The sequence below is a fragment of the Mobula birostris genome, chromosome 12 (assembly GCF_030028105.1).
Source record: "Mobula birostris isolate sMobBir1 chromosome 12, sMobBir1.hap1, whole genome shotgun sequence".
NCBI lineage: Eukaryota > Metazoa > Chordata > Chondrichthyes > Myliobatiformes > Myliobatidae > Mobula > Mobula birostris.
In genome coordinates this window covers 43,841,391-43,858,453 of record NC_092381.1, presented here as the reverse complement: position 1 = coordinate 43,858,453, position 17,063 = coordinate 43,841,391, and the positions used below count along the sequence as shown (strand labels likewise).

Here is a 17,063-nt window from a genome sequence, read left to right as displayed (position 1 = left end):
TCACATTGAGCTGGTGGTGCTGTCTACATGGTATTGAAGTTTATGGCATAGAAACATAGAAAACCTACAGCACAATACAGGCCCTTCATCCCATAATACTGTGCCAAACATGTCCTTACCTTAGAACTACCGAGGCTTACCCATAGCCCTCTATTTTTCTAAGCTCCATGTACCTATCAGGAGTCTCTTAAAAGACCCTGTCGTTTCCGCCTCCACCACTACCGCCAGCAGCCCATTCCATGCACTCACCACTCTGTGTTTATATAAAAAAACCTAACTTTTATATACTTTGAAATATAGTTAAATCTATCAGCTGGATGCCCCTGACCTGGGTCAAGAGTAAATTTCCACTAATAATTGCTTAGAATTTTCTGTGATAGTGTTATAATTGATTTTTCAAACCAAATGATGTAAAAAAAAATATTAAACTTAAGATAATCAGTATACTTGACATTGCACCAATTATTCAAGGTGTAGTACACGGGCTACAAGTTATCTTTTCTTTGGGGGCTACCTCCTGTGATCTGAGCATCCCTGCTAAATGACTGGTAAACAAATTTGAAGTAGAGGACTGGAGTTGAGCTCAAATCTTTGTGGAATAGTCTAGTATTCTACTACCAAAGCTGTTCAGGTGCAGTTTAGGTTGTGGTATTGATTTATTTTAATGTATTCTTTAAATGAACGACACAAAAACCTTTCATGAATTTAATTGCAACCTATTGATATATTTCTGTATATAGTTTCTCAGATAATCATCTATCTATCTTGTCTTTTACAGGAAAGGAGGCAATAACAAGCTAATCAAAATATACCATCGAGATGGAAAATATGGCTTCTCTGACCCGCTCACTTTTAACTCGGTGGTGGAACTCATTAACCATTACAGACACGAGTCCCTTGCCCAGTACAACCCAAAGCTAGATGTGAAGTTAATGTATCCAGTCTCAAAGTTCCAGCAGGTCAGTTAAGCCTTTATATTTCTTGTGTATAATATTAGAATCTCTTGATGCGGTACCTTGCTAATCTAACACTAGAATATATCAATAAAGTATGGTATTGGAGCATTTAGAAATTTAAAAAATTGACAATGTTAGCAGCTGTTCATGGAATCATCATTTTTCTGAATTTTTATACGTTGATTATTAAGGGGAATCTGAGATTTAGTGTATTCGAATTTTCAAAAGATATTTGCTAATATGCTGCATGCCTATGTATATTTTATCTCGAATGTGACAAACCATCCTGAGGATCTGATGAGAAATAATATAGGCATAAATCAGTTGTTTTCAGAACAAGTTTTGAATCATTGTGACATAGCAGCTAATTTATGCAATCTCTACAATTTCTATCAATAACTTAGGTGGTTCAAGTTAATGTAGCCAGGTATAATGACAGTACAAAGCCAGGTAGAAATAATGAGGATGTGAAGTGGCTGGAAAAAAAAAGGGACTTGGGAGAGGCTCTCCATTCAGGGTCGATTATGAATGTTGCATCCCAGCTGTCAACATGATAAGCAAGCTAGGGCAATACAATATGAAGAGCAAGCTATTGCCCATCTAGCAGGTTCCTCCTCTCCATGTAGCTGATGAATCCAAAGTAACAACAGAGATCGGAACAGTTTGGCACCAGTGGCATTGCAGGAGTTGCCAGTCAACATTGAACGCGATATAGGAACTTCAGCTCCGGATTTTTCTTCAGGGGTTTACTCCCTAAGCCTTATGAGTGGGTGTAGCCGCAAGGCATCAGTAGTTTGAGATCAGAGTTTTCCTTCTCCTAGTTGAGCCCTCAGTTATGTCTTGACAAGCCCCATGTGTCTGAGATGGGACATGAAGGTTAAGTGAATGTGAAAGTAAATACCAGATGGAACTTAATGAGACATAGGAAGTTTTCCATATTTTTCTCAAACGATGAGAGACTAGGAAGTTGGTAGCCTGAACGTTTAAGGACACAAACCGTGGAGTCAACATGTAAGTACAGCAAGTAAAAAGAAAGATCATGTTTTGGCCTCATCACAAAATGATAAAGTGTACAAGTGCAGAGAAGTCATCTTGATATTAAATGGGACACTGCCCATTTTCTATGTATATTGTTAGACTCAGTTCCAAGCAAGGATATTCTGGGAGGGAATATAGTGGATCAAGGTGACAGGGTCACATTTAAAGAGTAAGTCTTTCAGCACTGCGATTCAGGAAAAAAAAAATGCTTCATTCAAAGGATTCTGAATCTTGAAAATACTTTATCTGTGAATGATATGGAGACAATAATTTGGATACAAAGAGCCACTGGATATGAAAATACTATTAGCATTATCTTACTGAATGGTGAAAGACTCACGAGGCCAGTGGACAGGCTGAATGACAATCTGCTGTTGCAGTTTCTCATGGGAGTTACTCAATCCTAACAGAGGTTACTGTAACAAGGCAGTCTGCCCTTTAAAAGGCTGTCCATTAAAAATGCAGGCAGTTAAAGTAATGTAATGACAGATCAATCTGTCATACCAAACATTTAATCATAAGTGAATCTGATGCATCAGGTGCTTCACGAGTTTGCCTTATTTTTTAGATTGATTATTTGATGCAGAATTCAGTGCAAGCTCTGCTGCCTTGGAATTCAAGTTTTATTTGGCTCTGTACAAAGGGTTTTTCTCTGCACATTAAAATATTGTGTTTATTATAGTCAGTATCTGGTGAGAAGAAAATTATGGGGAAAAGGTTTTTGGAAATGTATTTTATGTGTAATTATTAGCCCTGTATTTGTAGTGAAGCAACTCTGGTTATTCTATGATCTGCTGTTCACTTTATTAAACAGGATCAGGTGGTGAAAGAAGATAATATTGATGCTGTTGGCAAAAAACTGCAGGAATATCATAACCAATATCAGGATAAGAGTAAAGAATATGACCGGCTTTATGAAGAATACACAAGGACATCACAGGTGTGTGAACCAATGCTAGGTCATGTAATAATATTTGTATTACAGAGCACATGTTAGTTCTTACTTTTCATTCATCAATTCAAATAATAGATGCTACTTTTTGGTCATTTTAGTTGGATAAATGGCCAGCAATGATATATTGTAGATTAGTGATAAATTGAAGACCTTTGTCCTTTGTGGTTTGCTTCAAGTCATACAGTGTATAAAAGCCAAGTCCTTCAAACTGCACCTTTACAGCCTTTGCTTTTATAAAAAGTTTTGAATGAAGTTCACTAACTTGTCATTCTCAGATTTGTAAAATTTGTTACTAAAACCGTCAAAGATTAGATTATATTATACAAATCCCAAACTCCCCATGCCTTTTAAGAAGGAATAATCTAGTGCTTATTTTAATTAAATTCTGGGTGTATTTGGTTAAGTTTATATTAATGCTTATAATAATACAATAATGTTCGATGTGGCTTGATGATATCTGAATTCATTTTAGTAATATTTCTAAGAGTGCTAAGTTTGTCGTAAAACTGCTGCTTTCTTTTGGTCATTGTAGAATATTGATGCATTTCCCTAAACATAGAAAACCTACAGCACAATACAGGCCCTTCAGCCCACAATGCTGTGCCGAACATGTACTTACTTTAGATATTACCTAGGGTTACCCATAGCCCTCTATTTTTCTAAGCTCCAGGAGTCTCTTAAAAGACCCTTTTTTATCTACCTCCACCACAGTCACTGGTAGCCCATTCCACGCACCCACCACTCTCTGGCTAAAAAAACTTACCCCTGACATCCCCTCTGTACCTACTTTCAAGCACCTTAAAACTGTGCCCTCTCATGTTAGCCATTTCAGCCCTGGGAGAAAGCGTCTGACTATCCGCAGGATCAATGAACTTCATCTTGTGACTGTTACTTGGTGAAGCCATTCTACTGTCGCAAGTGTAGTACTGTGATATAGCATTATAGGTTGAATTTCACAGCACTGGAACAAAGTTCTTCTTTGTTAAGTACATCACTTTTTAAGCTCTGGTTTACCGACTGGAAGCACAGATCCATGGCTGATAAACAGCATTGTACAGACTACATGAGCTGCTTGGCACCAGAGCTCTGAGACCGCATCTCAACATGGACATTTAGCTTACTGCTGGAGAAACTCCAGTTAACATTTCAGGCTGTGACCCTTCATCAGTCCTGATGAAGAGTCTTAGTCCGAAACACCTCTCCATAGATGCTGCCTTGATCTGCTGAATTCCTCCAGCTTACTCTGGATTTACGACATCTGCAGAATCTCTCCTGTTTATTAATAGCAATTAATGGACAAAACTATTGAATTGTTTATAATTTGTTAATTGGTCACTTAAAGGTAAAACTGAACTGACTCTTTAACAGGAGATACAAATGAAGAGAACTGCAATTGAAGCCTTTAATGAAACAATAAAAATATTTGAAGAACAGTGTCACACTCAAGAGCGTTACAGCAAAGAATATATTGAGAGATTTCGCAGAGAAGGGAATGAGAAGGAAATTGAACGGTATGTGATTTTATATTTTTTCCCAAATCATAAATTTATAAATTAGCCCAGTTAATCTATCACAGTATTCTGTTAATAGGGACCTTCATTTAAAAGTTGCAACACAACACATGTATCTTTAGTTTATGTCCTGCACCCGACTCCTTCCACTTTACCGTATGCTTCGAAGCATAAGTTGACTTCCTCTTGTCATGTCCTTGTCTTGGCAAGATCTACTGTTGCTGTAAATCTGAAATAAAACAAAAAAAAATGGAGAAAACTCTCCAAAATGGGTAACAGTAATTTTTTCAGGTCAATGACCTTTCATCAGGAGCTGGTGCATTTTTTCTGGTTTTATTCCCCTTAGATCTGTTTTTAAATAATTCCCCACTAAGCATTTTTTTCCAGTGGAGTAACTACTCCTCTAATTTGATATCATCAGCAAACTTTGATATGTTCAGAATTTGAATATCACTTCACAATGAAAATCTTCTCCATAATGCACTTGTGTGCTAAAAGACTAGGAAGTGTAGAAACAGGAGTAGGTCATACAGCTTATTCAAGTTAATGGATAATCAATTATACCTCAAACTGTGTCCCAAAAATCCTGACAACTCAATGAGTGAAATACTTTCTTGCTGTCTTCTGTCAATCCTTTCTATCTCAGAAATTATCTAAATATGCACTATGTTTGAAGGCATGAGGTAACTGGGATAATTTCATTTTCATAAAGTACACTCTGATTATACCTAGCTTAAGTGAGTAGTAAATTCACTACCTGTAGCAAGTTAGAAAATACACTAAAGATAAGCACCTATGAATCTGGGAAGGAGAAATAGAATTAAGTAAAATATACAATTGGATGGAAGGTGGGTAAGTTTAAAACCATTAGCACCATGAATCAGATCCTGGTGTGCATTTGTTACTAAACTGAAGCAAATCCTTCTTTGTGTGGTAGGATAATGATGAATTATGAAAAACTCAAGTCTCGTCTTGGGGAGATTCATGACAGCAAGATGCGCCTCGAACAAGATCTGAAGAAACAAGCATCTGATAACCGGGAGATTGACAAGAAAATGAACAGCATAAAACCAGACCTTATTCAGCTGCGGAAGATCAGGGATCAGTACCTTGTGTAGGTGGCAACACAAAATAAATGACATTGAATTTACTTGATTGAGGGGCAATACTTGGCTGGGTATCACAATAATTAACAACTCGTGATGTCTTGTGCCTCTGTTTCTATTTTGCAGATGGCTCAATCACAAAGGAGTGCGCCAAAAACGAATAAATGACTGGCTTGGAATCAAAAATGAAACTACAGACGAGTGAGTGTAATTGTTCTTGTAAATATTTCTGAAACCTTAGGCTGAAATAGTAGTATGTTATCCCTACAATCTTTAGAGGTTTTCTTTTGACATTCTCAAATTTATAAATGCTGATATAATCTTTTTGAATCTAAGTCCCATACAGTAGCTTGAAAAGATATTTCTACAGAAGTGTGAATTTTTTTTTTTTTTTGGTGGTTCCCTCCCCCCCCCCTTTGAACTGCTAGCTGTAATTGAGAAACTTAAACTGCTTCTGTCTGAACTTCTACTCCATGTTGTGAGTAATTAAGATTCACCTTCCACAATTCCCATTTGTTGTGATAATGCAACAAGAGTAACATTACAGATATGGTGAAGGAGATAGTTATTTGTAGGGCTGTCTTTCACAAAGAGGAATTTTTGCTATCTTGGTGTACTTTGATTTCTTAGTGTATTAGGGATTGGTAATTTAGGAACAAATTAATTGCTTTATTAGTAACTTAAAAAAAGGAATGGATTATCAGAATATCTTTACAATGCTTCTAATTTCAGACTTGTATTATTCAAGTGTTATCTTGGCTTTTGTTAAGAGATGGCTAAATACCTTTTTTTTTCTGTGGAGGACTTCACTAATTTTGGACTTGATATCTAATATCCAGGAGTCTTAAGATATGGTGATATTGCTTCTCATATTTACAAAGCAGAGTTTAGAGCTTGAATCTTTGTGATAACTTCTGGCAAGTACTTGTGCAATTAACTGAACTGGATGCTTTGGTTCTATAGTTGTGCATGTCAACCCGTTAATTTGAATAGGTGGGCCTATAGACGTATATTGCTCCAAGAGCAAGAATAGATGATTTAATCTCTTTATGTTCTACATAATGGAGCAAAAACTAGATTGTTTACACTCAGTTGATCTCTTTATATGGGCTTGTTACTCAGTTGTTTAGGAAGACCTCTGTTATTTTGCATGCCATTATACCATAAGACATGGGAGCAGAATTAGGCTATTCAGCCCATTGACTCTGCTCCGCCACTCCATCATGGTTGATCCTGGATCCCACGCAACCACATACACCTGCTTTCTCGCCATTTCCTTTGTTGTCCTGACTGATCAGGAAACAATATGCCAGTTTAATACTCTGAAAACGCTGCAATCTTGTGCAACTAGGTTTCCTTTTTAGAAACGAGAGAAAATCTCCAGATGCTGGAAATCTGAGCAACACACAAATGCTGAAGGAACTCATTAGGCCAGGCAGTATCTATGGAAAAAAGTACAGTTAGCATTTTGGGCTGAAACCCTTCGGCAGGACTGATTTCAGCACAAAACGTTGACTGTACTTTTTCCATAGACACTGCCTGGTCTGCTGAGTTCCTCCAGCATTTGTGTGTGCTGTACCTTTTTTGAAAGCCTAGTTTCCAGTCACAGCACTAAGTATTTTAAAAACTGCAGTGATAGAAACATTTAAACTATTAATCTTTTGATGCAGTGTCATTAATGCTATAATTGAAATTAAGTTATAAAATGACAGGTTGCTCATGTCACACATCAAGTACACTGAGGGCTTCATAAAGTAACTTGTTATCTACAATTTCACCTTAGCACATATTTCATGACTGAAGAAGATGAAAACCTCCCTCACTATGATGAGAAGACGTGGTTTGTGGGAGCCATTAATCGAACACAAGCTGAAGATTTGCTTCGAGGAAAATCAGATGGTGCCTTCCTAATCAGAGAGAGCAGTAAAAAAGGCTGCTATGCCTGTTCGGTGGTGTAAGTAACTTTTATGTTTGTTTTTAAAAAGTATTTTTTAAAGCAATAAGTATTTGCCTTCCTCACCACCAACTCAACCTTCACATTAACCTTTAGGGAATCCTGCACAAGGATTCCCAAGTCCCTTTGCACCTTGGATTTCTAAATTTTCTCTGAATTTAGAAAATAGTCTACGCTTTTATTTCTTGTACCAAAGTGCATGCCCATACAGTTCCATCTGCCACATTTTTTCCCCTTTCTCCTAATACAAGTCCTTCTGCAGCCTCCCTGCTTCCTCAACATTACCTGCCCCTCCACCTGTCTTCGTATCATCCACAAGCATGATGGGATATGTAGTGTCATTTGATGTGATGGAGTACACAGGACAGGATTCAATGATGATCATATGTTTTATTTGTGATGTGTGGTAAAGACCTGACTTATGCAAGATGAGTATCTTAAAATGTTTTGGATATACCAATTCATTTCTACTATTCCTGTTCCATCTTGTTCTAAGAAGACACTTCCCTTTCTGTCAGAGGTTTTTCTAATTTTTCACTCAACCAATTTCCACAGCTTGGGGCCAGACCTAGGGTAAATCTTGTCCTATGGGAAGCTAGCATTTCAGAACTGGTATCAAGGGATATATTGAAGGCTCTTTGTCTACACGCTCTGGCACATGACCAGTACTCTATGGGACACACTGAGCAGTTCGATATGCTTCAGAAGGATGATTGTGTTGAAAAAGAATGCCTTTGTGCTGCATTCACAATAAACCTCAGTAAAAATCCAAAATCTTGCTGCCTCAAGAAATTAAAGCAGTCTTTCTTTTGGGTGGAAGACCTTGGTGGCACTTTGACATCTGCGCGGATAAATTTCTATTAATAGTTGCCAATGTAACACATGGGCATAAGTTTATACGGGAGGTCTTTATTAATTCACTGACTGTCTAAAAAAAGCCACATGAAGGAGACATAGTTGTGCAAAAGAGCTGGATTTAATTTCTTTCTGAATTGCTTGCAATTACTAACGAACTTTACTAGACGTTCACCATTTTAAAAAATCACCATTGCATTTACAATGACAGAAACAGAAGTGTTAGTGAGTTGATGGGAATGTTCCTACCATTTTTAAGTTTAAGTGAGATCTTTCAATTGTACTTCATGTGCAGTCAGTGTTTGTACTTGTACTACAGGAACAATTGCAAACAATTGATAGCCAGGTCTAATAAAGATGTATTAAGGACACGGTCTACTTTTTTGTATAAAAGTTAACAAAGGGATATGATAACTTTTGAAGATTTGGAAGGAAATCTTCATTTTCGCATTCAGCATCAAATGAGACTTTTTATTGGTATTTCCAAGTAACTGAAAGGAAACTGACACTAATCTTTGGACAATGAATTTGGAGCAATAGTATTTGAACCAAAGGGAATATCAGTTAAGATTCTTCTTACCATGCATTCTACCTACAGACAAAAATTGGATTTCTCAATAAATCACTCGTGAATGGTGTATAGGGAGGATTGAAGTAATCAGAAAATAATGGTAGGATACAATAAGTATAGAAGTATAAATACAAATTTTTCTGTCTTGGGTTTTTCAGCAATGATTACAGGATTCAATATGTTTAGCTATTGCATTATTTGAAATAATGAGATTTATTTGTGTTTACAGTTACGTTGCCTAAATATACAAAATGCATTTTACCCATTTTAATGTTCCCAAGTACCATCGAATGAAAGGAATGTTACTTGAATAAAATGTGCTGTTATAGGATTTTCTCACTGATATTTTGTTTCATTTTCTCTTTATAGTGCTGATGGAGAAGTGAAACATTGCGTGATTTATAGCACGCCAAGGGGTTATGGATTTGCCGAACCATACAATTTGTACAGCACGCTTAAAGACCTCGTGTTGCATTATCAACAAACTTCACTGGTCCAGCACAATGACTCTCTGAATGTGAGACTGGCTTATCCTGTCTACAGTCAGATGCCCTCTCTGCGCAGATGAATGTTCAAGAGTTGGCTGTGAAAGATTACAGAATACTGAGGGCATTGTACTTGGCTGCTTTTGCACAGTGAGTACAGAATGTGAATCAGGACAGTGGTGTACTCAGAGTTCAGGTGACCTGGTGCTACCTAAACTCCAACTGTGACTTTGTTTTCTGCTTTTATTTCAATCAGAGAGAAACACAAAAAAAAACTGGAAATGTATCTAATATTTTTCTTTTGGTTTTTGTTTTGGTGTCATTCGTGTGGAGCTGAAACTTTAGTCCAAATAATCTGGTGCTGATGGCTCTGGGCTACTCATCTTACGAGTTTAAAATTCTCCAGCTTTCAGATGTTCTTTTTCATGGAACAGCCAGTAAGAGCTCTGATAGTCTTAACTTCAAATCTTTACAACATCTAGTGCAACTCTTACAAGAGACCCAATGTATGAAGAAGACTTATTTACGTTTTTAGTTTAGTCAACATATTCTTCTTGAACTAGACTCGACCAGATTATCTGATTTCTTTCACTCGTTGGATGACACTGAACTTGGTGTGAAAGAAGACCAAAGGCATTCAGGAGAGCTTCTGACAAAATAAACTCTTGGAATTTGGGAAAAAAAGTTGCACAATGGGTCGCTTTTCAATGTACTGGAGTACAAGTAAAAAAGAAATACAAATAAAGAACATTTTGTGGCTTCTGTGACTCTAGAGCTCTTCACAAAAAAATATAACCAAAATGAAAAGACCAGGGCATCTTTTGATGTTGGTTTTAGCACTTAATATTCAGTCAGATGTCTGCAGCCGCACATATTTGCACCAAAATTTGTGTTTTTAAAGAATAAAAACACTAATGCGTAATGTTATTAACATAACCTTGAAATTTTGCAGTTTTATTTTGACTAGTCATACATAACCCATAAGGTAAGCTTCAGATTTTAGTTGTAAGAAGGCAATTACTTTAAAGGTACTTAGAATTTGATTTAAGAGGGAAGTAAGCATTGCTTGAAACAAAATACTTTTGTTTCATTGCTCAAGAATGAAAAATGCAATTTGTAATGCTTCTGGATGGCAAAGAAAGATCATGTTGCTTAAAGGGAGTATTGGGAAGAATGGTTATGGGGAGTACTAAATTGGTGGGTAGTTACTATTCCAATAAAAAACACAAGCTGAATTACTTTTCATATTCATGGAATCAGATTTATGTAATATGGCTGGAAATATACAACAGTAATTTTTTTGAGTTGGATGGAAGTCTTTGTAGATTATGTGAACAATTTAATTTTAAATGAAGCAAGAGACTACTTGTTAAATCCACTGAGCATGCTCCCTAATATACCATGTTTTAAAAATATTTTAAAAAGTCAAGGAAACAAGTCCCCTTGGATGCACAGGGCATTTTGTTTAGGTATGTGCAATTCAAATTAAAAAAACATTTTACAGTTCTTTTTCCAAAAGAATAAAATGATGGCAGCTAATTTTCTGCAATAATTGTCTCTTTCTTGAATCTAATATTTGCTTCAAATTCATTTTAGGAGCTGGATCAGTCATTTCATAATATATTTAAAAGTATTTTTGACCTTTTCCTGTCTCCTGCCAAAACTTTGAGACCTAGCACAGTTAATTTCCTTCAGTAATAATTTGCTCCTCCAAATTTTTCCCCTCTGTTGCACTCCCCTCTATTACTCCATTTATGCACCAACAAAAATTCTGAAAATGCTATGTTCCTTTTTTGTTATGAATAAAAGCAATGGGCTCACTCTGAGAAATGTAATTCTTTTGAAAATTACCTCCAGCATTTAGAGAGAGCCAAGGTAAGTTTTCTGTATTTCTGGTTCCTTTCCCAAATAATTTAAGAATTTACAAAACCTATTAAATGGTTGGGATTTCTTTTTCTAGCCATCCAGATGCGGTTGATTTTAAGTATGTAGCGGTTTTTGATGTTGTTGCAGACAACTGATGCACTATGTATCAAGTTATTTTAACAGTGAAGTTGGCAGAAGTAGGGGCAGCTTAAAGTATTGAGGGCAACTAGAACTAAATAAAACATTGACGTTTTATTTTGTAAGGATCCCTGCATTGCTGCAAGTAATGGCAAAAGTAGAATTAGCATATTATTACTTCACTGTGCACAAGCTGGTACTTAGCCGGCATATATGAACGGTGTGGCTGTTAACGGTTGCCCATTTACTTAAAAAAAATCTTTTCTTGGTACTTAAGCAATCTTATTTCTGTTACTGAATGTTTTTATTTGTACTGGTAAAGAAAGCTGGACCCTGGAACATAGTCGAACATTGTTTCTTGGATTCATGGGAGGGGGTGGGAATGGCATTAGTGGTAGTAGGTGATTATTATTAAGTACTTCTAAAAGGTATTAAACGGCAGATGAGAAGCACTTAGACTGGAGTGTTCTTGCTAATATTTAGATAATGTTTTTTAGTGGGTATATTGCATTTTACCCTTTTCTGAGAAAGTGTTTAAACACCAAGTCTGGGTAATTTGGTCACATTTTTAGGAAATGTTTTTAATATCAAAACTTCGCAAATTGAGTCCTTTTGGAAAGTTGCAGGAATATTGATTGGTTGTATTGATGTTATAGATGCCAATACACATTTTTATTTATCCCCTGCCATGCCTAGTGTCTTGCAGATATGTGCAGTTTTAATTATTATAAACATGAATAGGAGTGATATACAGTCCACACCGAATCTGCCAGTGAAGTGTTGTGCTCTGAGGTGTGGATCAGCCACAGCTGGTATTCTCCAGCTGGATTAATATAAGTCTTTAATTTGGAATATTTCCTCAGTTGTAGAGAATTCCTGATAGATGATTTGGAGGAAGAAAAGGAAATTAATATGGAGAGCAATCTTGCATCTCATTAACTGCGATTGGTGTTTTTTGATGCTGACATTATTCTTCCATCTGTCCAACTCTTGCAGCCAATAAAGACAATGACCGAAAATGAAGAAAGGAGGAGATTTTTCAAAGTGCAGTTGTGAGTGAGAGTAGGACATTGGGATGGAAGAGAGTAGGAATGTCCTGAAACTTTTAAAATACTTTTTTACCAATCAGTTTTAATAAGATGGCAATAAGATAACGTGCGGACTACTCAGAACATGCTGTCAATTTATATTCAGTTCAGTTAAGATAAATTTGAAAGTGCTGTATTAAAATTAAAAATTGCAATATTTAACCTGATTTTTCCAGATGAATAGTTCAATCTATCATCAATATTTTTTCATATGCTTATGTAGTAGCCAACAATTAAACAAAATTTGAAATAAGGTGCCATAAGGGCTAAAATATATAATATTTCTTGACTTGTTCTTAAGGATTGTTTCTCTTTCCCACTTATCCTGTTCTTCTACCCATCCAAACTGCACAGACTGACTGACTCTTCTGTGCCCCTAACTGGTAGAATGGGAAACCAAACTCTTGAAGCTGTTGCTTCTGAGAAGGTGGATGAGAAGGAAGGAATGTGAAATGGGATGCTTTTACCAAGGCATCTTAATTGCAGGCTACATTCTGATGCTTCCTTGGAACAAACAAATCTTTCAAGACATCTTGAAATTATTAACATACATGATTTGTAATGAAACTACTTAAACTGGAATACTTAATGAATTGTTCTTTACTGGGATTAAAATTCTAACTTGATGAAATTTCTCCTTGAGTATTAACTGAGTGAGTTTGGGGAGAAAGCTTGGCAGGTGGAACTGGAGCTTGTAGTTATAAAAGCCACTTTTTTACATCGCCATTTTACATAAGATGACCAATGATCTTGACGAAAGAAGTTTTATTGTAGCAGAAAACATGGTTTATGAAGTGTTTTCAATTTTACAGCAAAATGATTTTTAAACAAAATCCTTGTATATTATTTGAAAGAGGGAAAGTTGATTAATCTCTGTTATTATATTTTGTATTTTTAGTTGTTTAAAAGCCATATCCATTCACTTTTTGAAACTTCTCAATTTTGTTTTTTAAGTAAATTTCATAGTATCACCACTTTTGAACATGAAATAAATAATTAAAAGCCAACCAGAATAAAACAATTAAGAGCACCTGGTTACATAGGAATACTTCATCCTTTCTGTACTGGGATCTTGATTTGAATGTAGTGTGAGCTGGTAGAATGGACATTGCCCTTCTGCCATGTGCTAGGGCCCAAAGTAAAATGCATTTGTTGGTTAATGCTTAGTCCCCAAAGAACAGAGGTCTGGAATTTAAAATAGCTTGTTAGTTGGTACCCAATTAAGTAATAACTACTTGGACCACAAAGTGGTGATGGTATTAAAAATGGAATGTATTAAAATCTCAGATTGATAGGAGGTTGACAGGAAAGGAATGGCGATGAAAGCATAGCAGAAGAAGTTTTACTGTATAATCTGGCATGTTGTGCTTGATTTGATTGTTTGATGCTGATAACAAAGTGGTCTTCATTCTTGTTGCAATAGACAAAGCTGGCACAAACCAAGCCTTCAAAATTGTGTGCAACTAGTATTTCCCCTTTTCCCAGTGTATGACTGTAACATCAAATTAAGCAAATGAGGATGGAACTTAAACATGTGCATAGCTTACCAAATTAAGAACCCGAAAAAATGGCAGATAAACCTTAACTCGTAAGTGTGAAAAGCATCGACATTCTGCACAAAATAATACTAAAACTGCAAAACTTCTGTTTAATTAAGGTCAATATCTCCAGTAAAATAATCACATCAATCCTTGCCAAAATTATTGAAAAATGAAGCCCTTGAGTACATTCCACTATGGTATTCTTAATTCCAAACTTTGGAATGTGATGATTTTTTTTTTAATCCACTGCAGTCTTTCCAAGTTGCTCATTTAGCACTGAATTAAAAGCTACGTTGAGCTTAGTATTCCCGTCCGTTGGATTAAGACCATCCAAGTTAAATTAGTTTGTACTTTGAGCTATTAATGCTGATTGCTGATTTATTTGGGAAGGGAGAGGAAGAAAATTTTTGTACTTTCCAGCATTGCCATCTCCTGCTACCTGATCTTTTGTAGCATTGTTTTTCCTACCCTTGTGAAGAAAGCACATTTATTTATAAACAGTTGACAACACAGAATTCCCAGCTTGGTAGAAACTCCTAATGATGGGGCAATGCTGTGATTCCAGTGGCATCGTCACCAATTGTTAACTTAGTGTTGATTGATAACTTTTTATGCATTTCTAGTCAGTATTGTATTTGCACATTTTTATTTCAAAATAAGTTAGGTGCAGAAAAGTGTGCTTTCAAGTTTTTTTTTTAATGAACACTTTAAAATTCTAGCCTGATATACTTGCCTCATTTGAATTATTATATTCTTTGATCATTTTAATTTTGGATTGTTTTGGTTCTCTGCAGGACAGAAGGCTTACATGATTTGTTCCAGGCAGTGAAGTCAAAAAAAGACATTGTGCATTCTTCTTTCCAATTTTGCTCTTTCACTTTCATTGTGTCATCACTTTCAAACTTTATCTTTCTCTCGCTCAAAAATTTCATGTGGAAATTTCATGCACTTTTCAGAGACAAAAACCCAGCATGTAACTTAAGTATGTTGACTGTTGTATCTGTGTAATTCAACTTTGTTCTGTCTGTAAATGGTGTAGTTTTAATATGAACTTATGTAGCTTACAAGAAAAGGTCACATCGTGCATTACAACTAATAGAGTAGCATTTGCTCCCATTCCTGGTATGTTATACTTTACAGAAAACTGTATCTGCACTAGGTTGTATCAATTGTGCAAATCTGTTCCTAGTCTGCAGCTGAGTCTTTTGTGACACCAATAACAGGTCACAGCATGTATGGGATTTTCTGCATTATAAGCATTGACTCTGTGTTTCACTCTACACACAGTAACTGCTACTGTCTTCACAACTGGTGATATTTTTCCTTTTTTTGTCAAGTTGCCATAACTTCATATTATTCATCTATCTTGAAGAATAAAAATGTATTTTGTTGAGAATCAGTGTGAACGGTTTAACTTTTTAACAAAAATAAAACCGATTTCACTTACTAATTTCTACTTCTGCGCTGTTGATTGTGATGTCCTCTTCTATATTGGGGGAAAGATAGTTCAGTACAATTCCTACATAAATTTGCACCAAAGAAATTCTCATGAAATACCTTTGCAAATCTATTAGATTCTATAAACACCTTCAGGATGCTTTATAGAAACACTTGGGAACTTGTGTAATAGAAAAGCAATGCAGACTAATTTTCCATTTTAAGTGGAAGTAATTAATCATAAACTGGAAAAGTTCACTGTAATGAAAATAAAGCAACTATGCTAAATAATTTAATGATCTGATTTATTCAACTGCTTGGATACATTTGGAAAGTTTCAGGAATAGTAAGTAAAATTCTTTAGAGTAAACATTTAGCAAAAATAAATGAACTTGTAACCTGAAAGGATTTGCATTCCTCCAAAATGTTTTGGTTGGATTTCCATGCTGTTTTAATAATGGATAAATCAAAATACCGAATAATTTGCTTCCTCTATTAGAAATATGATGCCATTCAGCATGATTGGTTGTAAAATAATGGGAGTCCCAAGTTCACAAGCCAGTTTCCTACAGTGTCATAATATATACTGATATCATGTTTGTAATGATGTCTGAGACTTAATTTCTATATCTTCCATTTTACCAAATGCATAATAGGCTTCAGCTGAATAATTGTACTTGCTTTTGTAGGAAACAAATCTGTTAGTAATGAGTATTCCAGTAATGAGAAAGACTTGGTTTATATTATTTAAAGAAACTCACTAGATTTAAGAGAGGGCTATAAAATCTGACATAATGTATCAATGCATTATATTGAAGTAGGAGATGGCAGGGAGATTTTTGAAGTGTAGTAGATGAGAAAGCTGAAAGTTAAAGAAAGCAAGTCCAAGAGGCAGGAAAGGGACCAAGAAAAGTCGGATAGGGCAAAATGCATTTATTTTAATGTATTAAGGCAGCTAATCTCAGAGTATGGATTGGCACATGAGTTGTGATATTATCACTATTTGGGAAATGTGGTTGTGGGACACACAGAATTGACAGCTCAGTGTTCTGGAGTATAGATACTAGAGGCATGATAAAGGGAGGGTCCGTGCTTTGCTGGAGCAGGTGGGGAGAGGGAAAGGGTTGATGCTTTTGATGGTGTTTGGGAGGGGTGAGGGTGGCTTTGGGGTTCTCACATTTCTATCATTCATTCTTTGGGCTTTTTCCTGTTTTGTGGAGGTCTGCGAAGAATAAGAATTTCAGGTTGTATACTATATACATTCTCTGGTATTAAATTGAACCATTGAGGTACGAGAGAAGGGAGAGTTGTGTAAGGCATTGCAGTACTTGTAATGTTACTAGGGAAAGAAGGTTCAATGAGTGTACATGGGTAGAACTTCAGTGTGCTAGGCAACTGCACACAGAATTGGCTCGGTGAAAGAAGTGAGGGTGATAATGGGCCGTAGTTTTTTTTCCCAGAATGGAGGCCTATAACCACCGATTTGCCACTAGGATCAGTGCAAGGTCCCCTATTGCTAATCAGAAATGAGTTGGATGAGAATATAGGTAGCATGATTAAGT

The 17,063-nt window shown here is 36.0% G+C and overlaps 1 protein-coding gene across 5 annotated transcripts in view; it reads left to right on the top strand.

Moving 5' to 3' along the window:
• The window catches only part of pik3r3b (phosphoinositide-3-kinase, regulatory subunit 3b (gamma)), a 598,971-nt gene extending 583,214 nt beyond the window's left edge, over positions 1–15,757 (top strand). For 3 of the 5 annotated variants that reach the window (XM_072273712.1, XM_072273713.1, XM_072273714.1), the window contains 7 exons: positions 779–959; positions 2,809–2,934; positions 4,318–4,460; positions 5,398–5,574; positions 5,693–5,767; positions 7,350–7,520; positions 9,316–15,755. In XM_072273712.1, coding sequence (XP_072129813.1) covers positions 779–959; positions 2,809–2,934; positions 4,318–4,460; positions 5,398–5,574; positions 5,693–5,767; positions 7,350–7,520; positions 9,316–9,514 — 1,072 coding nt within the window. In that variant the 3' untranslated portion in view covers positions 9,515–15,755. Of the gene's footprint in view, positions 1–778; positions 960–2,808; positions 2,935–4,317; positions 4,461–5,397; positions 5,575–5,692; positions 5,768–7,349; positions 7,521–9,315 lie in introns of all 5 variants that reach the window. The other 2 variants (XM_072273711.1, XM_072273710.1) reach the window with 1 other exon arrangement.
• The last annotated feature ends 1,306 nt before the right edge of the window (positions 15,758–17,063 follow it).